This window comes from Neofelis nebulosa, chromosome X (assembly GCF_028018385.1).
Source record: "Neofelis nebulosa isolate mNeoNeb1 chromosome X, mNeoNeb1.pri, whole genome shotgun sequence".
NCBI lineage: Eukaryota > Metazoa > Chordata > Mammalia > Carnivora > Felidae > Neofelis > Neofelis nebulosa.
The window spans coordinates 113,166,835-113,192,246 of NC_080800.1; the positions used below are offsets into that span (position 1 = coordinate 113,166,835).

General features: G+C 49.7%; 3 protein-coding genes across 3 annotated transcripts in view; 2 read left to right on the top strand and 1 right to left on the bottom strand.

The window, feature by feature from the left end:
• Positions 1 to 2,921, top strand: part of LOC131502015 (transmembrane 9 superfamily member 2-like) — an 89,809-nt gene extending 86,888 nt beyond the window's left edge. Inside the window, 1 exon segment of the mRNA XM_058712638.1 lies at positions 2,756 to 2,921. Coding sequence (XP_058568621.1) covers positions 2,756 to 2,823 — 68 coding nt within the window. The 3' untranslated portion in view covers positions 2,824 to 2,921.
• A 3,089-nt stretch (positions 2,922 to 6,010) lies between these two features.
• GPR101 (G protein-coupled receptor 101) lies at positions 6,011 to 13,533 on the bottom strand. The gene has a single exon (XM_058712639.1). It carries the CDS (start codon positions 13,485 to 13,487, stop codon positions 11,994 to 11,996), a length of 1,494 nt encoding a protein of 497 aa, XP_058568622.1. The 5' UTR covers positions 13,488 to 13,533; the 3' UTR covers positions 6,011 to 11,993.
• Positions 13,534 to 15,237: 1,704 nt separating this feature from the next.
• On the top strand, positions 15,238 to 15,777 carry LOC131502152 (uncharacterized). The gene has a single exon (XM_058712739.1). It carries the CDS (start codon positions 15,238 to 15,240, stop codon positions 15,775 to 15,777), a length of 540 nt encoding a protein of 179 aa, XP_058568722.1.
• Positions 15,778 to 25,412: the final 9,635 nt, after the last annotated feature.

Genomic DNA, 25,412 nt, shown 5'->3' on the forward strand with positions numbered 1-25,412 from the left:
CTCTGCCCCTCCCCTGTTCATGCTCTGTCTCTCTCTGTCCCAAAAATAAATAAATGTTGAAAAAAAAATTAAAAAAAAATTTCTTTTAATGTTTGTTTATTTTTGAGAAAGAGAGAGAGCACGAGCAGGGGAGGGGCAGAGAGAGCGGGAGACACAGAATCCGAAGCAGGCTCCGGGCTCTGAGCTGTCAGTACAGAGACCGACGCGGGGCTCGAACTCATGAACTGTGAGATCATGACCTGAGCCGAAGTCAGATGCTTCACGGACGGAGCCACCCAGGCGCCCCGCTAGTCCACAGATTCTGAAACCCTGGTTGCATGTTAGAATCACCTGGGGAGGTTTTAAAAATCTTGATACTTAGATTGCATCCCAGATCAATTAAATCAGAATCTCTGGGGGTTGTGACCCAGGCATTAGTAGTTGTTAAATCTCCCTAGATGATTCCAGGGTACAGGCAATCTTTTTTTTTTTTTTTATTTTTATTTTTTAAATTTTTTTTTTCAACGTTTTTTATTTATTTTTGGGACAGAGAGAGACAGAGCATGAACGGGGGAGGGGCAGAGAGAGAGAGGGAGACACAGAATCGGAAACAGGCTCCAGGCTCCGAGCCGTCAGCCCAGAGCCTGACGCGGGGCTCAAACTCACGGACCGCGAGATCGTGACCTGGCTGAAGTCGGACGCTTAACCGACTGCGCCACCCAGGCGCCCCGGGTACAGGCAATCTTGAGTCCTACTACACTAGTTAAATAAGCCCCATGTGACCATATTTTTCAATATGAACCTATTTTTCAAATCAGAACATGAACGGCAGCTGTAATTTCTTGTAATTTCTACTCTGACGGGCACTCTCATGTATCTTACCTTTTTCTCTCAGGTCAAGCCTGTTATTTGGGTGGGAATATAACTCCTTTTCACTTAGGAGGAGCAGGAGAGATGGGTAGCTTGTTCTATATCATATAGCTAAGTGACTGCCTGACTCCGAAGTCAGCTGACTGAGCTCAGTCGACTATCAGAACAGTGTGAGGGTTGCTGGATATTTGTGTCTCGGGTAGGAGACAATTTGGGTATTGTAAGTAGAGCACCAAAAAGTTGAAAATTCATAGACATTTCCGTAGTTTATGGGGATAATATGCAGTAAATTGAAGTCAGGAATGTCTTAGATTCGGAGGCATGTGTTAGCTACACATTGTTGTCTCCTGAACCCCTAAAGTTGCTGGATTCAGAAGAGGAAGCTTAAAGTAGGAATAGGTGGATTTGTGTCACTCCGGAGCCCATGGTCTTAGTCACTGTACCATACTGACTGCTGACAAGGAGCTTTGAAGGGAGGGAGGGAAGTGGCATGATAGTATATTGGATGGGAAGTTATTCTGAGCTTGGAGAATGGCAAAGAAAAAGGGACCAAATCCTGCCTAATGCTTTCTGTGGTTAAGATGTTTTCCTAGACGATTGAATTGTCTTGGGGTGCCCCATTAGATTATAGGATCTGGGAAAGAGAACTGTTAGAGTTCTCTTTGATTGAGTCACTGAACCTTAATATCTGAGAATTGCTTTTATAACCCGAACATCAATGAAATCCTATGGTAAAGAAAAATTTGCCCAGAATTGTATCACTGTAAATATAAAGGTATTTTCTTTTGTCCACGCTCTGCTCTATCTGGTCCTTGGGTTTAAGTGTATATACCGTGTCCACACTGGTGAGTTAAGGTCTGGCTTACCTAACACCATATTACAGAGATTGCCCCATGCTGCTTTAAATTTGTCATTTCTTAAAATGTTTCATTTTGAGAGAGAGAGCAAGCAGGGATGGGGCAGAAAGAGAGGGAGAGAGAGAATCGCAAGCAGGCTCCGTGTTGTTATCACGAAGCCCAAGGTGGGACTTGATCTCACAAACCGGGAGATTATGACCTGAGCGACCATCGAGAGTGGGACGCTTAACCAACTGAGCCACCCAGGCACTTTTGACGACTGTCTTATTTCATTGAGCACTTAGTCCAGCATTGAGCTAAGTCACCTATTTGGGGGCATTTGGTTTGTTTTTCATTTTTCAATATCATAAATCATAGTATTATGAACGCCATTTTTGGATGTAATTTTTTTTCCTTCTATGGGGTCATTTCTTTTAGATAAATCCCCAGAAATGGGATATTTCTCAAGTTTAATAAGACAAAACTTTGATTTATAAAACTAATATAGGGGCGCCTGGATGGCTCAGTTGATTGGGCGTCTGACTTCGGCTCAGGTCATGATCACACACTCTGTGAGTTTGAGCCCCATGTCGGGCTCTGTGCTGACAGCTTGGAGCCTGGAGCCTGCTTCGGATTCTGAGTCTCCCTCCCTCTCTTCCCCTAACCCACTCGCATTCTGTCTCTGTCTCTCTCAAAAATAAAGAAGTGTTAAAAAAAAAAAAAAAACCTAATATATGTCCAGGGTATGCAAGTAAATAATAGATTACTGCCACTTTTGTTACATAGAATGATAACGGTTATTTACATTTTCTAAATCGAAGCAAGTTCTACCAAGTTTATTATATTAGGAACAAGCCTTGGACCTCTTTGTATCCTTTTTGAAATGGAGAACTTAAGCTACTCCAGCCCTTCTGCTCATCCTCTTTGCTCGGCAAGAGAGCCTGGTGATTTTTTTATTTGATAAGGTACAAGTCTTGAGACTTAGAGAATCAGTGGCCCACCTCAAAACTGACATGCTTTGATTTGCTATAGTGTCTGGTTAACAAGGATCTTTTTTCATTTTCTTTCAGGGACAGTTGGTTTTTTTTCCTGCTTTTGGTTTATTATTAAAATCTACAGTGTGGTGAAAGTGGATTAAAGAACGTACCCAGGGGCTTCCAGGCACATCACCGTGGCTTTGGAATATATGCATCTGTATCTAAATGAACATCAATAAATAGATATCACTTAAAAATCTCATTGTCTGGCTTCCGTTTGTATGACACAAAATACCGAGTGTGTGGAAAAAACAGGTTGGGAAACAGGTTTATTCAAAGTCAGACCATTCTGAAAAGATAGCATAAAAAAGGTTTAATTGAAAGCAATTAGAGCAAGGAGGCACATTTCCTTACAAAATGAAAGGTGAGCACACTGGCTTTTCAGATGAAATGTTTTTTTTTTTTCTTTTTCCTTTTTCTTCCTCATTTTGTATACGGCATCAGAACTATTGTCAAATAAATGTTAAATAAAACGTGAATTTTTCTAACGTCAGTGAATTGGACAAACTGTATTCCATTCTTGTAGTTGATCATTTTGTCTATCTATCTATCTATCTATCTATCTATCTATCTATCTCTATGCCCATTGTGGGGTTTGAACTCAGGACCAAGAGTCACGTGCTCTACTGACTAAGCCAGCCAGGTGTCCCTGGATGACCATTTTAAAAATGCACATTGGTTTAGCATATAAAGTTTATGAAATACCAGATACCGCTGTCATATTCCTCAATTAAATCTGCACATTTCTGGTTATTGGTTGTCTTTTTCTGTTTGCTGTCCTTTGGAGGTTGAGAATGTTCAAGTTTGACTTAGCTGTGTGTAGATTAAAAATCTTGGGACTCAATTTTCTTGGATTTATTTGCTTTGACTAAACAATAGTCAGGTGTCATAACTCCCCAAATGTCAGGAATTTGTGTGGCAAATATTCTCCCAGCTTGTCGTTTTGGGGAAGCAGTCATGAAAATCCTACATTTCCTGTGATAAATTTTATTGATAATTATTGGCCTTATTGGGGAAAACGTTTGAAAACAACGTACACATATGCTTCAATTCATGAACATTCTCAAAGCCGTCCTTAAGCTGAGGAGTACTTGTTTGTGTGTGTGCGGGGGCGGGGGGGGGGGAGGAATCAAAGAAGTCGGGTTACCCTTGAAGGGGAGATTGAAATTCAGAAGGACAGGGTCAGAGAGTTGCATTCTGAAGGAGAGTTGGGGGGACGTGGAACTCGACTGGTTTCCTCACGGAGGGAGGTAATTCCCGAACCACTAGGATGCCTTTGTCTACATTGAAGGATCAGGGCTCTGATTGGTGGCAAATAGGCCTGGGACCTGGAGCTGGCCGGTGAGAGAGGAGGGAGTGGCTACGCAAGGTCAAAGGTGTCTCTTAACAGTGGAATTTTCAGATCCTCTCGACTTTCTTCCATTCAGTCTCAGAATCATAGGCTGAGCCCTGTGAGGAGTAAGTGCAGTTATGAGATTCATTGGAACCAATTCCATTCTCCTCTAAATACTTTGAACTAAGCAGTTGTTATAGTGAGCTTCGGGGGACTCTTCTCCCGCCGGGTTGGCTGCCTGATAGTTTTATTTAAGCTCACAAGCCCTCCTACTTGCATTAATGGTAGTAGTTTGCTCGAAAGGCAAATTTATTAAAAGAATGAGATCCTGCCATTTGTTACGCATGGATGGAGCTAGAGGGTATTATGCTAAGTGAAATAAGTCAGACGGAGGAAGACAAATACCATAGGCTTTCACTCATACGTGGAATCTAAAAAAACAAAACAAAACAAAACAAGTGAACAAATAAAACAGAAACAGACTCACGGATGCGGAGAACAAACTGGTGGTCGCCAGAGGGTAGGGGTGTGGGGGGATGGGCAAAATAGGCAAAGGGGATTAAGAGGTACGCACTTCCAGTTGTAAAATAAGTCACGGAGATGAAAAGTGCAGCAAAGAGAATACCATCAATAATATCGTAATAATGTTGTGTGGTGACCGACGGTGACTATACCCACCGTGGTGAGCGGTGAGTAACGTATAGAATCGTTGAGTCACTACGTCGTACACCTGAAACTAATATAACATTCTAAGTCAACTATGCTTCAATAATAAGGGCTAAAAAGACAAAGAAAGGCAAATTTAGTTTTGCAGCAGGAAAAAGTCGCCGCCTAGACAAGGCATTCACAGGCTAAGGTGAAGGTGGCCACATGCGGTTCTCATGGCAGCCATCTTTGAACATCTTGAAATACAATGTGTCAGTCAGTATTTAGCTTGATTTTGGAGTGAAAACTGGAGAAGGGCTCTTCATTTGATTGAAACGGAGATGAATAGTTCCCTGAGCCTCTGCGTGTGGGCCCTGAATGCCACTCGGGAAGCACGAGGCATGCGATTCCTTGAGCTACTGCTGATGAAATGACAGAAGAAGAGCTACGAGTAGGTCAAGCACGTCAGCTCCAGACGAACTCACGGGCTCTTAAGTTTTAGACATATTTGACTATTTCATCCGTGTCCCGTGTGTACATATTTCATGGTTGGCGTTCGAGGTGTCACCGTTTTCTCACCCTGGGGCTCCAGGAAATATGCACTTGCCCTCTTGTCCCCCAGACCTTGGTGAGCCGCGGTGGCTGTGACCGGATTGGGCCCGGGGAGGTGTTCTAGTCCTGACTAGCGGGGCACCGGGGGGGGGGGGGGGGTCAGGAGCCCAGTGGGGGGTGACCCGGGTGCTGGGCAGTACTGTTTCCTGAAAATGAAGGCTATTCCCTGCCCCGCCCCCCCCCCCCCCCCAACCTCATTGCCTTGGGAATAAAGCCGGGCACTGGTAGCCCCACAGGCCACCGGCTCTTTCTCCACTCTGCCCACCCCACCCTCACTTTGACATCCTTTTCATTCATAGAGGGCTAGGCACCCGCCCCTCTTCCGGCAAGCCCATCAGGACGGCTCCCCCGTCCCATTGCATACTTCTTATATCGGGATAGCACAATAGGAAATCTCAGAGCCCCCGTCTTTCATTCTGTGTAATACAGTTAGTTCATCCCGCGTCTTCCCTTGCAGCGAAAGAGGAGGCACGAACAGCTGGTTGTGTCTCCCTCGCTGTCTTCCCACATAATGACCAGATACGCACGTTAAAATTAGACTTTATTTAGCATATTTAAGAAGAATACCAAGGACAGATTAACAGCACCTATTTAAAAAACACAAACATTACTCAATAATAATTAGTTAAGCCACAAACATCAAACTCTCTGCCTTCCCCAAGCAGGAGTCCATTATTCCTGTCCAGCAAAAAAAAAAAGAAAAAAAAATGCATGGTAACCATTTTAGAAACGATCCAATTTAAGCCAACCAATATATGAAACCTTGTCCTTGGGCAGAGTCTCTGAGACACTGGTCCGTGTAACAGTATTGATTTATGAATTTGGGGTGTGACGGGGTTTCTCTTCTTGCCGGGTGAGGAGGACAAAGCCCCACCCCTTTTGTGCACCTGAAGGTAAATTGTGCCAATGGGAACCTGGCCCCAGGATTGTAGTTTGGCAATCCTTTGAAAAGGCACTTTTAAATGACAAATTTTTGAGGGGAAAGGAAAAGGAACATTTTAAATTCAAGATTTAAAATACTAAGGAGAACTGTTTGTTGACTAAATGAAGATTTCTATTGTTTTCAGTCTCAAAGTAGCACATACAATTTGGTATTAAAGGCAGTTTGAGAAATTATTCAGTGAGGGTATCCATATATACACAGTTTTCTAGTTTTAATATTTTTGTTCTTAAAATATAATAAACTCATGGTTCTCTCTTTTTGTCTGACGCAAACGCTGTCGATACACGATTGTGATATTCTCAAACACCTTAGCTGTGACCCCCGGAGGAGTCCCACTACTTTATCTACCCACCCGTGCTCTGTCTTCTGTCTCAGGTGACCGACCAAAGAAAAAAACCAGAGCAGCCTTTTTCTGGTTTGGGCGCTGCTCTAGGGGGCGGGGAGGGGTACGATATAGACCTGCTAAATGCAAATCCTGTCGGTTCACGGTATTTTTTTTTTTTTTTTTAATCCTGCTAACAGGACTCCAACAGCCTATCCGGGGGTCTTTGCTCTTTGAGGGGGAAAGGACTGTCTTCTCGGATTCTGCATTCTATACGTTCAACTCGTGGACGACAGGCATACCAGTGCCAAGAGTGTCGTGGAGAACTGCCAGTGGGGACTTCAGCCGAGATGATTAATTCGCATTAGTGACCAATTGTACCAGAATGAGTTCTCACCTGTCAGAGACTCTACCAGGGGCTTGAGGAATTAAAGGCACCGTTACCTGCTACCCCACCTTGGAGCCATGTTATACAGCCTGTAGTATACACTTTAAAAATGAAATTTTGCGAACGAATGTACTACGTTCTACTTCAGAAACGGACCAAGGTGTGGGTCACACAGAGAATTCCGCATGCACTTGATTAACGTTACATGTACATCTACCCATTTTCGAGGGTGACACTATCTACGAACACAGAAGATCTAATATCTAGCACCTTATCTCCAAGAACACTGGTATTATATATACAGTTACAGCTTACAATTCGGAGAACTACTACAGAGAGAAATACACCACCGAAACGGACAAAAATACCAAATTTTTAACATCAGAGTTGTAACACGGATGCAGCGGGGGTGGGGGGTGGGGTGGTGGAATCCACTCAACTTTAAAGCACCGAACCGAAACCAGTCTCGTTTTTGGAATAAGGGAGATCCGGTAATGAACCCTCAGACACGGCGAGCCTCTGGCGAGTGTGGAAATGATGCGGTCTCCTCCTGGTGTGTGTGTGCTTTGGGATCGAAGAGCTTTGGGAGGTGACGGTGGGAACGTCTGACTCCCGTTGGCAACCTTTGTTTACCTCGAGGGTGCCTACTCTACTTACCAAAGAGCGGTGAACTTGCCGGTGACGCGGCAATCAGTGGTCAAGTTCTGCAGACCGTGGCTTTCCTACTTCTGCCTCCAGCCAGTCTTGTTGCTTTTAGCAGAAGACTGCTGCCAGCAGGCAGGGCGCTGGCCGTAGAGGAAGAGAGCGTTTGGAAGTAACTGGAAAGAATTTATGACAAGGGCTTCCATTCTTTCTACGTTTTCGGCGGCGGCCTGTCTCCTTATGCCTAAGCTGGGAGGGGCTTCGAGGGGGGTCAAGAGCACCTGTCCGGCCCGCAGAAAACGAGAGGGACAGAGATAAGGAGGGACAGGGTTAAAAGCCATGACTGACCCGCTTTTCTCTCCTTATCTTGGTAACTGGCTGGCAGCCAACTGTTCCTTTAATCTTTCGTCTGCTCTAGGAGGAAAAGACGGTTTGCTTTAGAGAAGCCTCTCCTGACGGCATGGGTTTTGTCTTAAAGAGCAATACAGCAAAAAAACATGACGAGGGGAAAACACTTCTTTTGATTTTTTTTGTCCTCAAAATGTGGGCGAAGCCTTCCTCCCAACCACCTCGGAGGCTTCGATTTGGGGGCTCTCCAACTACCAGGTGATACAGGATTCTTCTCTTCCAAATGGTGTATCTCAGACATTTTTAAGAGCATCTTGGCAAAGTCTAAGAAAGAACGCCTAGTTTAATCTCGTACGTTATTCCTTAAGGTGGTACGAAAACAAAACCTTCTGAAGTAACTTCAGCTCGATTGGCTAATTACGTATCGAGTAAGGCAACGTTAGGCACCTTGTAATTTTATCGGTAAGGGATTTTTTTAGTGTTCTGTGGGGTTTTTTTTCTGAAATAAGTGGACGGTGGTCCACAGGATTGAATGTGCCCCCGAAGATGGGTGGTAGTGGGTGCTTTTCTGGGTAAGAAACCAGGTGCCTACCTCCTAAATGATAAAATGGCCCTTTTCCTTACGTCGGATTTGAAGTTGATATCCCGTCATCTCTAAATTGTATTGGACGGAAACATGCCTTTAACTGCTGGCCACTCCTATCCTTCACTTCTCTCCTTCCCTGCTTCCTCGGGCCCCCGGGGTCCCTTGGAGAACGTGCCAGCTCTGGGTGCCCGAGGAGGAGGGGACGCATGGGAGGGGGTGAGCCCACCGAGCGCCCGGCAAGGGGGAGGGGGAGTGAGGCAGGTGGAGGCAGGGGTGTGATGGGCAAGAGGGAGGCAGGGAGCTGGCAGTGCAGAGGACTTCCCAGCAGGTGCCGTCGGCGGTGCCGTCGAGAAGATGGACCCTTGCATCGTAGGAGCCCTGGGCTTGTTCCTTATTACCGCCTTCCCAAGCTTGTTGAAATTGGTACGTTAGCGAGAGCACCTGCGGCTCCTTGGCAAAACTAGATGCTTTATTATTTTTAAATAAGGAAATCATTAAGTTGGAAATCACATCATTTCAAAGTCTGGTTCGTCTGGCCCCTGTACTTTAATGGGGTTTTTACTGCACGTATGAAGTGGCCTTGGCAAAAGAATACATCCTTTAGGAACATTTAGGGAGAGCTATTGCACGTGAGGATGTGTGAGGCTGATGATGACTTTTTTGTGTGTGTTTCCAGAGTTTTAAATGACAAAAGAGTATGTGCGGTAAAACCTCATTAAGTTGATAGTGTTTTATTCGAAATGGCACAAAATTGGAAGCAGTTGCTATCTCGAGCTAACTAGAGGCCCCACTGTTCATTAAGCAGAAAATGTCAGCGAAGCAGAGTGCTCTCGATTCGAAGGTCCTCTTTTCCAGTCTATTTTCAAAAGGTTTTCACCTTTGAAAAATCCAATTTGCCATAAGAACAGACAGTGACTAAAACAGGGAAGAGAGGAGCTCTGAGAAGGAAGTTGGCGAGTGCTGGCGCCCTGGAGAATGTTGTGTGTGCTGTTAAATGAACTTACCACGCTCGTACAGGTTCTGGTTCCATTCTGATTTGGGATTTTGGCAAACAATTTTCTCTGATACACTTGGGAGGGGTTGAGCTTTAAAAATAAAACGAGAAGTTCAGTTTCAACATCATATTTGAGGACACTTACGTTTGAAAGCCTGTCTCCTACCCAGGTAAGCATTTCTACCCAAAGGACAGGCCGGAGCTGCTTGGAACTCTTGACCATGACAGACCTCCGAGGCAATATCCCTCCCCCCATAAGAGGATCGCCCACACAGGCTATTTCCGCACCCAGATATCCTCTGAGGACGGGGCAGTGTGAGAATGTGGCAATGAACGGGTGTCATAAATTGACGACTCTGAATTCGCTTCATACGTTTTGGTAGAAAAATGAACGATAGCGCGAGGGTAAACAGCAGCCCGCGTGTCTTGTCTCAATTGCCACACACTCCAGGTTAATGGGGTCGGAATTAGTAAGTTTATCGTGGTCATACTGAGTTGACAGGCCAGCTTAACACTGTTTGCATCAATCCCGGCTACTTTCCTAAATCCTGAACATGGCAAGCCCAAATCTCCAGGCAGACTTATTCACAGCTCAAATAATGCTGCTGTTTACCTCTCCCCCTTGAGAAGCTCGGGTTGGGATCTGTGAGGAGGAAGAGATAAAGAAAATATCAGTGAGGCGGGCATTTACATGGCTGAAGTTTGAGTTCTAATACAGACACGGTAACCGCACAAGAATGAGGCTAAACTCTGAATGTGGCCATCTTTATATACAACCGGCCGATGAACATTTTTCAACCAAATCCTCCCACCTGTGCCTCCACCCATATTAACATTGGATTTCTGCATGAACAGTTGACTGGCCACCAGTCGGCTTTAATTTGACCTTCAGGACGATCAAAAACACTCTCTTGACCGTTTTGGGGGCCCATGTTATTTGGTCATGTCGACGTGGTCTGGGCCCCCAGGAACACACAGGGATCTCCTGACCCAGAGTGATTTCAGGGTCGGAGATGTGAAAAGCCCTCCCTCTGCACTGACCCTGGGGATAATTTAGATATTGTAACGGTGTTCCCAAAGCAATACATTTCAATAGCAATGATCGGGACATGTCTGACCCGAATGCTTTGAAACTCGGGTTGCTTGAAATAGGTCGGATGCTTGCTAGGTATTGAGAAACCATCCTCTCTGCTATTTCTGACTCTCTTGTATTTCTCTTCCACATCTCCGGGGAGCTTAAGGGCTTTAAGGGAGAGCCACAGGTAGAAAAAACCCATGGGTGTGCCTGGAGGAAGAAAAATGTTTACTCTGCCTCGCTTGCTCCCCACGTGGAGGTCACGTTTCTTGTCTATGATCCCCTTGACACAAAAGAGATTTCTAATGGGCACGTCACTCTCGATCGGGAGTGTGAGCTTGAGAAACTTTTGGCCACTCCTAGTTACATTTCTTTTTTTTTTTTCTGGAAAAATCTGTTTGACCGAAAAGGCCTCTGGGACTGGCAGAGGAGATGTGGAAGATTCTGACGGGCATCCCAATTCGACCACAAGAGGGACATTACAAAGTAGTGGCGTGATTCCTGTCCCACCGTGGCTCAAATAGGAGACGGAACAAACACCGTTTTAGTGTCAACTGACAATTTTCCATGCGTATGGAATGACCTTGGTCCCAGCCCATGCACAAACCCAGGGTTTTACAGAAAAAGAAAACAGCCAACTGTTTAGCCTCATGGATGTGTGTTATTTCTCTAACTGTTCCCTTGGACCGGCTTCCCATTTCGAACACGCCCTAATATCCTCTTCCACTTCTCTGGGTCCCTTGAGAGGATCTGGGAACCTTCTTCGTATCTTCAACACACGACGCCCTTTGTCTTAGGTTCCAAAACAGTCTTTGCACCGGACTGTGGGTCTCTTCAGTTTACAACACTGATCAGTCAGTCAGGTTCTGCTTCTTGGGCTCCAGGAACGATTTGGTCCACTGCTTTTCTTTCAGTTGAACCTGGGCTGTAGCTCTCACCCATGATCTCTTGACCCGAGGGCCTAAAAGTCCCCAGGTTCACAGGCGTCATCTTCCTCTTCCTTTTCCCTCAGAGCAAAAGCTGGGACGTTGTAGCTCTGGGGAGACAGATCGAGGACCCAAGTGGATAGCCCTTGTTGCCTTAAGAAATTTAGAGCCTAATAATTTGGGGCGGGGGGCGGTGGGGGGGGGGGCCGCGAAATTTCAGTCAGAATCCTCAAGTCCGTGCTTTGAGGGGCACACTTTTAAGGGAAAGCTCCAGTTCCTACCTCTTCCGTATACTTATCTGTCTGTCTGTCTTTCTCGTGGTGAGAAGGATGTGTGCAACACCTCGGCCTGAAATGGTACGGGTTGGCATGAGTGGGGCTGTGGGGGGTCCGTGTGAAACAAAGCCGCTCCCGTTTTCCGCACGGTGGACAGTTCAAGGTTTGCCTTCCGGCTAGCTTCAAGGCAAAGTGGCGGAGTCGTGCGAAGGGACGGTCTTGCCTTCGGTCCCTCCCTCTGTGCCGGCTTCTGTTCCCGGCAGGTCCGGGTGGCTGTCTTCTTTCGGGGGCTTTTCCTTGCAGAAGAACTTCTTCAGCATATCCTGGATTTCCTTCTTGATGGTCTTGTGCATGTAGCCGTAGATGTAGGGGTGCATGCAGCACTGCAGGAAGAAAAGCCAGATTATTATGGTGATCACCCACTGGGGCACCTTGGTTTGGACATCCACCCACACGGCCAGAACCGCCAGAAAGCAGTAGGGCCCCAGGGAGAGCACGTAGGAGAAGACGATGAGGAAGATCACTTTCGCAGCCTTGCACTGGTAGCACCTGGGCAGAGGGGGGTCGCCGGTGCTGTTTCGACGACTGGGCGGGAGGCTCTCGGGGATGTTCACTGCCTCCACGTCCTCCTCGCTGAAGTTGAGGTCATCCTCGCCGAACTCCGCGTCATCTTCACCCAGGTCGACGTTGCACTGGCTGACCTCCACGCGGCCCTTGTCCGCCTTCACGCTGCCGGCCGGTTGGGGGCCACCGTCCCGGCCCTCTGAGCTGCCTTCGCTGGCCACCCAGCCGCCGTCCCAGACCTCCTCGCTGCCCGCGGCCGCCACCCTACCCGCACTGGCCTCCGCGCTCTCTTCCTCGGCCTGCACGCCGCCCTCCTCGGCCTTGGCCTCACCTCCGTCCTGGCGCCGGGACGCAGCCCTCCTCTCTCCCTCTTCGTCCTCGTTCTCCACACGATCCTTGGCCCGAACCTCCAAGCTGTGGCTCCTGACGTTGTACAGCAGGGCATGCTGCCGCCGGGCGGCACCGAACACCACGGAGTAGCAGGCGATCATGACGACCAGCGGCAGGATGATGAAGGACACCACGCTGAGAATGGTGTAGCTGGGGCTGGCCCCCCAGATCATGGAGCAGAGGGCGTTGCGCTGGTCAAAGGCAGCCTGGCCCCAGCCGTAGAGAGGGGGCGTGCTCTGCAGGATGGCCACGATCCAGGTGCCGTAGAGGAGCATGTAGCCCCGGCGGGGGGTCATCTTCGCGGGGTAGGAGAGAGGGTGGATGATGGACAGGTAGCGGTCCACGGACACCACCACGATGGTGTTGACACTGGCGAAGGCGAACAGGTGAGTGAGGCTCACCAGCGCGGTGCAGAAGTGGCTGTTGAGGGGCCAGAAGAGAGGCACGGAGGTGGCCACCACCCAGGGGGCCACGAGCGAAATCTGCAGCAGGTCAGTGACCAGGAGGTTGAAGATGAAGCGGTTGGCGACCTGCAGCAGCTGCGGCTTGCGCTGCAACACGAGCGCCAGCACGATGTTGCCGACGAAAGAGGCGGCGAGGAACACGAGCAGCACGCTCGAGCGGATGATGCCGTGGGCCAGGCTGATGGGCATTTTGGACAGGGGCACGCACGTGTGGCTGCTGTTGCTTTCGCGCGTGCTGTTGGCGCAGGTGGACGTCATGGCGACAGAGGGCGGGCGGCGGAGGCGCGCCGGGACCGCACTCAGTGCCTGTGCCGGGGACCAAAGAAAACACGCGGGCCGGGTTAGTCACCCCGCCGAGCGGGGCCGCTTCGGGGACGCCCGCGCCGCGCCGCGCCAGTCCGCGCGTGACCGCGGCTCGTCTGAACCTCCTCTGCCCCTCCGGGCCCCTCCGGCCCTCCCTCTCGGGGTCTCGGCGCCACCCCCACCCCCCCACTCCCACCCCACCCCCACCGGCCCCTCAGCGGGCGCGCGCGCGCTGCGCCTCTCTCCCACCGTCTCTCCATCTCTCCAGCGATCTCTCCCGCCGGCGCATGCGCGCGCGCTGTCTCTGCCTGTTTACGTGTCGCTGTCTCTCTCACCCCAGTGTCCCGCACTAGCGCACTCGTCACGTGTCTCTCGGGGGGTGTGTGTGTGCCGCGTCTCACCGGTTTTCTCCGACTCTCTCGCCCGCCCGTGTCCCGCACGCTGTCTCTCCTTCCCGGTCTCTCGCTAGCACGTGCGCGCTGTCGGTCTCCGTCAGTCTGTCGTGCTCTCTTTTGCCTTTCTGTCTCTCCGTCACTCCCGTCTCTCCCTCCAAGTCTCGGTCAATGTCTCTGACTCAGTCTCCCTCCCCATCGCCCCCCCCCCCCCCATCCCCTTTCGGCAGCGCACTCTCTCTGTAGCTGTGTGTGCACGTCTGTCTCTCTCTGCCTTTCTCCCGGCCTTGTCCCCGTCTCTCCCTCCGTCTCTTTCTGCTGCGCTCCCGTCTCTCCCTGTGTCCCTGTCACTGTCTATGTCTCTCGCTAGTGCGTGCGCTCCTCCGTCTTTTCCCAGTGCGGTCTCGTCTCTCCCCGTCTCTCTCAGCCTATCTCCTCGACGATCTCTGTGAGTCCCCGGTGCACCTGTTCACCGTCCCTCGCTGCGTGCCTGTCCCTGTCGGTCTCCGCGTCTCCCCAAGCCTCCCGCTTCCGCGTCTCCGTCCATCTCTTCTCTATCTCTGTCTCCCCCGTGTCTCCCTGCGGTTTCTGTCTCTCCGCGCGCGAAGTTCCGTCTCTGTCGCCGTCCGCCTGTCTCTCGCCGTTGGCTCTAACGATCTACGGCTGTCTCTCCTAGTTGTCCCTGTCTCTCGTTGCTCAGGCTGTCTCGCCAGCGCGTGCGCTTGGAGAATCGGGATCTCTGTCTCTCCCTCTGTCCCCGGGACTCTCGCGGAACACTTTCTTCGTATGTTTCAGCGCGTGTGCGTCTCTGTGGCTCTCCATTTGTCTCCGACGAGCCCTCACCTCGGTTTTTCTCTGTCCCCGATCTCTATCTCTCGCTTGACTATTTTGCCATGGAAACCAGCTGCCGCCCTGGCTACCGCGGGCTCAGGCGGATAAATCTCCTAGTTTCTCAGCGGCACCGCCGCGGCTGGATGCGGGGAGGATGCCTCCCGCGACCCCCTCCCTATTCGGCCCCCTCCCCGAATCCTCCGGTCCTCCCGCGGTCTCTCTCGGCGGCGGCGGCGGGGGGCGGGGGGTGGGTGAGGAGGGGGAGCTCGAGGAAAGCAGGAGAGGAGGCAGGGGTGCCGGGCTGACGGGAGAGTCTGAGAGAGGCAGAGCGGGAGACGCTGGGAGGCAGAGAGAGAGAGAGAATGAAAGGAAAAAAAAACAAAAAAAAACAAAAAAAAAAAAAAAAAAAACGAGACCCGGAGAGACAGAAAGAGGATGGGAGACAGAGACAGGATGAGAGCCCACCCAGGGACGCAGAGAAAATGACCGAGAGGAAGAGGAATGGAGACGACGAAATGAGAGAGGCAGCAAGCGAAGGAGAGGCACGGAGAGACAGAGACAGGAAAATCGAGGAAGGGCAGGCTAAGAAAGGGAGGGTGGGGAGCAAGGGGGGAGCGGGAGGCCGCGTGCGAGAAGTGCGAGGCCAAAGGCGAGGGCCGCGGGGCGCACGGGGGGCGCGTGGCGGGGCTGCCGTCGGGGCCGCGGCGGACCGGGCGTCCGGGGCGCTGGAGCGCGGGGCCGGGGAGGGCGGCGGGGTGGGGGCCGCGGCGCCGGGGAGCCGAGCCGGGCCGGGCCGCTTACCTGTTGCTGGCGGAGGCGTCGCGCCGCGGGAGCTGCGTGCCGCTCCCTCGGGGACTCGCCGCGCGCTCGTCCGGGCTGCCTCCCGAGGCGCCGGCGGCGGGGAAGCCCGCGGCGGGGCGGCGGGGCGCGGCGGGAGCGGGGGCGCCCGAGCCCGCACGTCGTCCGGCCGGCGCGCAGCGCTGCGAAGCTCTGAGCGGCGGCGGGGGCGCGCGGCGTCTTAAGGCGGCGCGGGGCCCTCACCTTGCGGCGCCCCCCTCCCCTCGGCCCCCGCCCGCGCCGGTGACGCACGAGGCCGCGGGCGCCCGGAGGAGCGGGGGCCCGCGGCGGGGGGAGGGGGGAGGGGGGAGGGAGAGGGAGAGGGGCGCGCGCGCGCGCGCGCGCGCGGCCGCGGACCCCACTAGGCTACTTCTCGCCCCGCGTCTCCACCCGGGCGGCCCCGAACTCGCCGAGACCTCACAGACTGGGGATTGTCGCCGGGACGGATTTTCGGGCAGACCTGTGCCTCCCTTGCCCCCGGATTGCGGGCCGGGCCCCGGCCACAGACCTGCACAGTTCTTCCAAAGAGGCGCAGAAACCCGGTCCCGGGGCCTCGGGCCTCGACCTTTGAAGACCACCCCCCCCCCTCCACCCCGCTCCGCTCCCTTCCCCTCCCCGCCTCCAAAGTAAGAATTGCCCCCGGGCCCGAGAGAGGAAGGGTGACTTTGATGTCACCAATTTTCCACAGTTTTCTCTGGCTCCCGGCCAGAGCTGAGCGGTAGTTCCTTTCGTGTGGGTTTGGGGAGCCTTTCGTGTGAGAGAAGCCGCTTAATGATCCACGGTATCATTTGATGGAAGTCTGTCTGTAATACAGTCAGCCACCCCCGCCCCCACCCTCCATGCCAGGTAGCGTGGCACTGTGGTAAGCTGTTCACGCAGAGAATGCCGCCGAATCCGCACCTCAGCCTTGTGAGAGTGGTATTGCTATTACCTTCGTTTTATAGAGACAGGAGCCGAAGCCAAGAGAGATTCCCCTACTTGCCCAAGTTCAAGTCAGTGTGGCACCTGCTTTATTAACCAAGACTTTCCGGTCTCCCCCAAACACATACGGGGTGTTTGCTCTGTGCCACGCCTGGGCAGATACCAGGGCATAAGGCATCCCCCCCCCACACCTACCAAAAGAAGAAAAAAAGGGAGGGTCAGGCCTGGGAAGGTAGCGGTGTACAGGGGTCATTTGCATCTGGTTCCCGAGGGATGAGGAGACAGTTTTTCTAAGCAGGACCGAAAGGAAAGCATGTTCTGCAAGGAGACGCGCTGGCAGAGATAAGGCTGCAGGAGAGAGCTGGGGGCCAGGAGAGGCAGCAGCGCGGTGAGCTTCAGGAGGTAAGCTGGAAAAATGGGGCAGGGGCCGATCCTGAACGGCCTCGAGTGCCAGTCTGGGGACTGGCGACTGTATCCTGAGATCCCTGGAGGGCTGCTGAGGGTTTGCTTTATGCTGAGCCATCTCGAACGTACAGGGGTGTCATGGGAATAAGAAAATCACCTCCTCCCATGTTCCCACCCTCTAGCCTTAACAATGATAAACATTTTGCCATTATCGTTCATTGACGGTTTCTGTGCAGGGTGATGCGATGAGATTGCTGTTTTTCCAGGGTCCTGTAGAAGCGGGACTGGGGTGGGGGTGGGGGAGACACTGAAGGGAGAAAGAGCAGAAAGGAGGCTGTGGCAGGGGACCAGCTGGGTCTTGAGAGGTCACCCGGAGGGGGCCGAACGGAGACCCACAGAGAGGCAAGATTGACAGCGGTGAGGGAGAAGGGCAAGGAGGTTTTGGAGAGGGCCGACAATGAGCACAAGGTTCTGAGTCAGTGGATGGGCTAGAGAGAGATGCCCCCCCGCCAACTCCTGCACCCCATGCATTCTGGACAGGGAGACAAGGCAGGTGTCTAATCAGGCTCCAGGACGCTCTTTGGATTTTAAGTCCTACATTTGCTGTAGATCATTTGTCTTTTTTCTGCTAGGCCTGATTTTATCTTCCCAAGGTTGAATGGTATAAACCTGCTCGTTTTTCCTGGAGACAGCTCCCATGATAATCGCTCACAGTTATTAATTCCTAGCCTCACGCTGGCCGTGGTACAGAATCCTGTGAGAAGTGGCCACAGCACAGCCCAGTTCGGTCCATCCTACCCTCTCCTGCTCCTCACTGTGGTCCTGAGAGTTCTCTGGACTGCTGGAATCCGCTGGGGGACAGGGCGCAAACCTCTAGGAACATATTAAAGGTGGGTGCCTCAGGGTGGCAGGCTCATGGAGGCTGCAGCTGCCTCCCTGGGGACTAAGCGGGCAGAGGGGGATGTGGAGGAGCCCGAGCCGGATGAGGCCTCTGGAACAGGCCAGTCGGCCTGCAGGAGACGGCAAGAAAGCCAGGGAAGCTCTGGGAAAGAAATGAAAGGCGCTCTTCTGGACAGGGAGATATTTGAGGGTTGTAAATCCTCAGGTGTCTGGTTCCTCTTGTTTCCTCCAGGCGTGAACAGAGTCGGTGTCCTTGAATTTCAAAGGCATTCAAGTATCAGCATCCCAACTGGAGGTATGTGGGGGGCCTTGGAGAATGTGGATTTGGCTTCAGGCCCTGCAGGCTCCGATTCTGATGGCCTTGGAAGAGCCCTTCAACGGACAAGCCTCGTTAGATTCTGGAGAGGTTGTTTGGGACGAGACAGGGAGAGTTTGGGGTGATGGCACAAGAAGCCACCTAGTCCTTTTCCCTACCTTCATAATTCAGTAGCAGCAGAAATCAGCTCGGGATAGTGGTATTAATGAGGTGGGGCTGGAGAGCAGGAAGTTTCTAGAAAGGGGTCTAGGGCCTGATGACAGTCAGACACAGCAACATTGGCCAGCAGCATGCCAGCCTCGTCTCGTTCACCTCATCGGACTGCCCCGATGGATGTAGCCACCTGCTGGACGAGGGAAATCGCAGGCCCACAGCCCAGCCAGGTATTGGTTCTAGAAACAATGGAGGTACAAGGGTCCTTGAGTGCCTATCATGTGTCGGGCCCTATGCTTGCTTTATCCTATTTAATCCTTGAGGGAACTCTGCAAGTTACAGATCAATACAGTATTTTTAGAATCCAAGGTATCATTTATCATTAAGAAAGAAAAGCTGCAAATTTAGCTGTCACATCACTCATAGCAATATACCTCTTGATTTCAAAGATGCTAAAGTAAAAAAAAAAAAAATTAAAAATGTGCTTCAGAATCTGTGTGTGATAGTACCATCCCTGTCCTTACAGAGAAGTTAAATAACTTACCCAAAGCCACACAGCAAGTAAATGTTGGAGCTGAGAGGTAAAACCTGTTCTGACTCCGACGCGAGGACATTTCCTAGACGGCTTCCTGGAAGGCTCAAGAAGCAAAACAGAAAGGCTCCCAGAGACCCAGCTCAGGAGAAAGTTTGGAATCCAGGTGAGTTGCCAGAATTGTGGGAAGACAAACGCAGTCGCGCTGAAAATGGCTTCTCTTAGTAGGATACATGGCTCCCATAGGTGGTGAAATGACGAGATGAGTTAATCTAAATTCTAAGTCACACTCCTTCTTGCTTAGCGGGTTCGTAATAAGTCAGCGGGGAATGATATATGGTTTCGTTCTGGAGTGCCTGCCCAAGGGGGCGTTTTGAGTTTTTTCATGTTATGAGCTGCTCTGGCATTCACTTTAGGCCATCCCTAGAGGTTGTGTTTGCAAAACCCAGGGGAAATTAAGTACCATCTGGGTGTGAGATAATATTGCCCACTTTGTAGGCTTGGGCAGGACAGAAGGTCTGGATTTCAAAGTCATGCCTGTCCGAATCAAATGGTTTGGAAGAGAATATTGGCAGGAAATAACTGGATGGATTAGAGATGAAGAGCAGGAGACCTGATTTCTAGTCCTAATTCTGTGGCTAACTTGCTGTGTGACTTTGAGAAGATCCCCTCCCCTCTCTGATCTCAGTGTTATGAATCTACCAAATGAGGTGAGGGCAGGGTTAGATAATCTCTACGGGTCCTCTCAGTTTCTGACTTTTGATTCCGTCTACTTTCTATCAGGGTGTTATTAAAAATCCTCTGAACTGGGACACCGGGTGGCTCAGTCAGTTAAGCGTCTGACCCTTGGTTTTGGCTCAGGTCACAATCTCACAGTCATGAGACCGAGCCCCTCCAGGCAACACGCTGAATGAGCATGGAGCCTGCTTGGGATTCTTTCTCTCCCTCTCTCTCTCTGCCCCTGCCCCTCTCAGATGCCTTCTCTAAACAAACAAACAAACAAACAAACAAACAAACAAACATTTAAAAAAATTCTCCAAACTAATCCAACCCAAATCTTTAAAATGTGATATCTGGACTTCTGCTTCTGGCAATGAAATAATGATTGTCATACACCGCAAGACAGGAAGTACAGGACAATAATCCTCAAGAAAAGAGAGATAAATGAAGTGAGCCCTACCATTGGCCCAGTTTACTACATAGAGAGAGTTTCCAGGGTGGGAACTCCGGCTGAATCTGAAAATCTGCCTAACTTGAGGAGACAGAGTTTAGAATTCAGGGAGGTGAGGGTGGCTAGAATTTACAAGGTAATATACTAGAGAGGAGCTTTCCAGAGGGAGAAAGAGAGAGCGGAGAGAGACAGAGAGAGAGCACACTCGTGCTCCAAAGATCTGTAAAAGGTACCCCTCAGATTTTTGACCAAATACTGATCAGCACATGTGTGTGAGAAAACTACCCACGGCTGGGGAAAGAATGACACAAAAGGAATAGGTGGAGCGATTTCTAGGGCTCACACATGGCTGGCTATAGCCCAGTTTCCCGGAAGTCAGAGAGAAGAAACTTCATACCGTGCAGGGTTATCAGTGCTCAGAATGGGATTGCCTTAGTAGTGGAGCCAAATTAACCTCAGTCTAAAGTTTGTTCTGATCCCACACGACAAAGCTTAAAATCAGGCTTTTGAAAGGACTGAACAGTTTCCAAGTATCTTTACCACAACTCAGAGCAAGGCTCAGAAATTTGTAAAGGAGTACACAAATTATCTAGCAGCCAACAACATAACATTTGCAAAGCCCAAAGTCCAATCAAACATTACGCAGTATGCGGAACAGGAAAATGTGGCCCGTAATGAGAAGAAAACCCCTTAGCTAGAAAACAGACACAGATGATAGATAGAATTGGGAGACAAAGACATTAAAGTGGTTTTTTGAATTTTTTTTTTTTCAACGTTTTTTATTTATTTTTGGGACAGAGAGAGACAGAGCATGAACGGGGGAGGGGCAGAGAGAGAGGGAGACACAGAATCGGAAACAGGCTCCAGGCTCCGAGCCGTCGGCCCAGAGCCTGACGCGGGGCTCGAACTCACGGACCGTGAGATCGTGACCTGGCTGAAGTCGGACGCTTAACCGACTGCGCCACCCAGGCGCCCCTAAAGTGGTTTTTTGAAAAACAGACTCCATACGTTCAAGAGGGTGGAGGACAGCATGGGCATGTGAAGGAGAGACATGGAAGAGAGAAAACAGACTCAAATCTTACTTCTAGAGTTAAAGAATATAATGTCTGAGATAAGAAACACACTGGATGACATTGTTAGCATGCTCAACACCACAGAAGGAAACGTTTGTGAACTTGAAGACACAGCAAGAGAAACTGCCCAAAATGAAACCGAAAGAAAAAAGAGAAAAAAGGAGCAAAGCAGCAGTGAGCTGTGGGACAATTTCAAGTGTAACTAAAGTCCCACAAGGAGTTAGGGAGACAGGAATATTATTTGAAGACCTAATGGCCAAAACTTTCCCAAAGGGAGTTAAAAAGTAGACACCCATGGATCCAAGAGCCTCAACAAAACCCAAGCCCCACAGATCGGAGGAAAACCATATCACAGCACATCCTAATGCTCGTTTCTCCACATAGGTCATGAGGATTTGGAGAAACCGTAATCTTCACGCACTGCTTTTGGGATGGAAAATAGGACAGCCACGTTGGGAAGTGGGTTGGTTAAAAAAAAAAAAAAAAGTTAAACATATACCTACTGTATGACCCAGCCCTTCCACTCCTAAAAGAAATTAGAACATTTTCCCGTGGCATACCTGAACGTTTACAGCTCCTTTATTTGTAACAGATAAAAACTGGCAACAGCTCCGATGTCTACCAACAGGCAAATGGTATATTCACACATTGGAATCCCATTTGCAGCTACAAAAGAGAACAAATTGTTAACAGACCTGGCAACATGGGTGAATGTCAAAATAATTATGCTGAGTGAAGGAAACCACACACAGAAAGAGTACATAGTGTGTGATTCCATCCACAGAATGATTCAGAAATGCACACAAATCTAAAATGACCTAAAGTGGGGTGCCCGGGTGGCTCAGTCGGTTAAGCGACCGACTTCAGCTCAGGTCATGATCTCACAGTCTGTGAGTTCGAGCCCCGCGTCGGGCTCTGTGCTGACGGCTCGGAGCCTGGAGCCTGCCTCCGATTCTGTGTCTCCCTCTCTCTCTGACCCTCCCTCGTTCATGCTCTGTCTCAAAAATAAATAAACATTAAATAAATAAATAAATAAATAAATAAATAAATAAAATGACCTAAAGTGGGGCGCCTGGGTGGCGCGGTCGGTTGAGCAAAGAACTCTTGATTTCGGCTCAGGTCGGGATGTCACAGTCGTGAGGTGTAGCCCTGTGCCGGGCTGTGCACCGAGTGTAGAGCCTGCTTGAGATTCTCTCTTTCTCTCTCTCTGCCCCTCTCCCCTTCTTGCACGGGCATGTCTGCTCTCTCTCGCTCTCTCAAAATAAGTAAATAAACTTTGAAAAATAATACAACTTGAATTTAGGACAGACTCTGACTTTACAACATGGCTGCTTAGCTGCTACGCGACTTTGCTTCCCTGTTGTAAGCAGCTCTGCAAACATATCACTGACGTGCAAGGCATCTTATACACCTTATCTAATTTCCCAACGGTCTTATGAGATGGGTATTGCCAATATTTCTTATCTTATAGACGAGAAAACCGAGGCTCAGAGAAGCTGTATAATTTGTTCAAAGTCCCCCCGGTAACATGTGGAAAAACCTCAGAGCTCGCTGTAGCTGCTTCGCTTTCCTGTTCAGATTTCCAGAACAGGAAACCCTCTTATCTTTGGAACCACACTTACTCTTCTTGAGTCAACTTGCCCAGAGGCTCAAGAGTTTCACAATGTGACCTTGGTGAAGTATCAGGGGCCAGGAGCATTGGGCCGGCCTGCTGCATTCTACATGTATTCCTTGGGTGGAGGGCTTGGGTGGTTAGAACTGACATATTGCTAATTGGTAGTGAATATTCAGAGCTCCAAACGCTTCAAACCTCCCCTGGCTGTGCGTTGAAGAACAGGGTCTGTGGAGTTTTTTTTTTTTTTTTAACGTTTATTTATTTTTGAGACAGAGAGAGACAGAGCATGAACGGGGGAGGGTCAGAGAGAGGGAGACACAGAATGTGAAGCAGGCTCCAGGCTCTGAGCCGTCAGCACAGAGCCCGACGCGGGGCTCGAACTCACGGACCGCGAGATCATGACCTGAGCCGAAGTCGGCCGCTTAACCGACCGAGCCACCCAGGCGCCCCAGGGTCTGTGGAGTTTTTAAAGGCTGGTTTATACTTTGTTTGTAATTGAATTAAGACATTTGGAAGTTCGACTTCATAAAACAGTATGAACCCTGAGTTTGATGGCGGCTGAGAATCAGCAGAGAGCCCCCGGGGCCAGTGGGTTGACCAGAGAAAGGCAACTCTAGCGCGTTCAGGTGCCGTCCTTGAACAGTTAGCGTTGCTTGGGGGTTGTGGCGATGTTGCCAGAACGCCTCAAGATGGAGTCTACAGAAAATAGGATTATATTTCCACATTTAGGAAAACATTCCTGCCATGCTCAGATATCAGCATTAGAGGGGGGGAAATAGCAGCTTCTTCAAGCCAAACTGTAATGGCCATAGACGGTTTTGAGTTTTTGCCCAAATGAATGCAAAAGGTGGCACTTTTATGGAAGATTCGTGTGTGTCATCCTTCAAAAGGAGTATTCAGTGCTTACAGTGAGGTGCCTGGCAACAGTCGGTACTGGGTTTGCGAGAGCCGACTGGTAAGTCTCCAGGAAGTTTGCAAGCACCCGTTAAAAGTTATATAAACCTACAGTTAAATGAATCACCTTCAAAACACAGGTAATAAATCCTCAAAACACACCACTTCCTAACTATTTTATCACCTTTTCCTACCACGTGTGATCTCGAGGTTATTTACGTCCATTGTGTCCCCATGATGCACGTGCTTTATAATGGCATGCCTCAACACATCTCGTCCCAGCTCTGTATCTCCCGACACCACGTTGGTCACTCGAAATGGGTCAAGGGACCCTTCTCACCATGGAAATAATCAAACACTACAAAGGAGGACTTTTTTCTCTGAGATCCAGATGTTAAACATTTACCAACACATCACTGTCCGTAGAACACATTACTTTTTTTATCCAGCTTTACTGAGATGTAATCCTTACGCCCTACACCCTATTTAAAGTGTACAGTTCAACTGATTTTAGTATCTTCGTGGACGTGGGCAACCTTCACCAGGGTCCGTTTTAGAATATTTTTACGGCCTCAGAAAGAAACCCCATACCCTTTAGCTTATAGTCCCTTATCCCCCGCTCTACACTTCTCAGCCTTAACCAACAACGAATCTCCTTTTTATCTCAATAAATTTATCTGTCCTGGACATCTCATGTAAACGAGATTACATGATATTTAGTCTTTTGTGACTGGCTTCTTTCACTTAGCGTAGTGTTTTCAAGTTTCATCCGTGTTGAAACTTGGATTCAACTGATATATCCAAGTATGTATATCCAACTGATGATATATATCGGTACTTCATTCCTTTTTCTGACCAAGTAATATTTCCTTGTATGGATAGACCACCATTTCCTTATCTGCTCATTAGCTGCTGGACATTTGAGCTGTTTATACCTCTTGGCTGTTGTGAATAGAGCGGCTACGAGCATTTACGTACAAGTTTTTGTTTGAACACCTGTTTCCAATCCTTTTGGGTCTATGCCTCGGAGTGGAATCGGCGGGTCGTATGGTGATTCCTTTTAACGTAGGATCTGCTGAATTGTTTTCCACAACAGCTGCACCCTTTTGTGTGTCTGCCTGCAGCGTATTGGGGTTGTGATTTCTACGCGTCCTTGCCAACACTTGTTATCTTCCATTTTTTTTTTAAATTAGAGCCGTCCTGGTGGGTGTGGCGTGATATCTCGTGGTGGTTTTGATTTGCATTTCCCTAATGATTTCTTCATGTGCGTACTGCCATTTGTATATCTTCCTTAGATAAGTGCCTATTCAGATCCTTCTGTGGAGCACTTTTAAAGTGTCTCTAATCCTCATAACAGCCTTGCATGATTCCTACCTTGCAGGTAACGAGACTCAGAAAGACTCGGAAAGATTGAGCCACTCGCTTAATTTGTACACAGCTCGAAATGGGGCTGGGATTTGTATGTGTCTGGCTTGCAAAGCCATGGGCCTCTATCACACCACATTATTTCCGCGACTCTTGATCTGTTAGCCGATGCTTAAAGACTAATACTCCTGGTGTGTGCTCCTGGTTCTAGACCTGGCTGTGTCCCCGGGTCTCCATATTCTCATTCCTCAAAGGAGGAATTTGAGTGGATGACCTCTATGTCACTCCATCGGTCTAATGGCAAAATTGGCCCTTTCGTTTTGTATGCAGATGTCCCGAGGATTTGTACAAAGGAGGCTTGATTGCTCCGTGTGTTATTTTGAGTGGTTAATGGGATTCTTTTTCTCAGTGCATTATGTTGCACTTGCCTACACTGACGCTCACCTGCTACTTTTCAGCCCACTCACACAGCCTC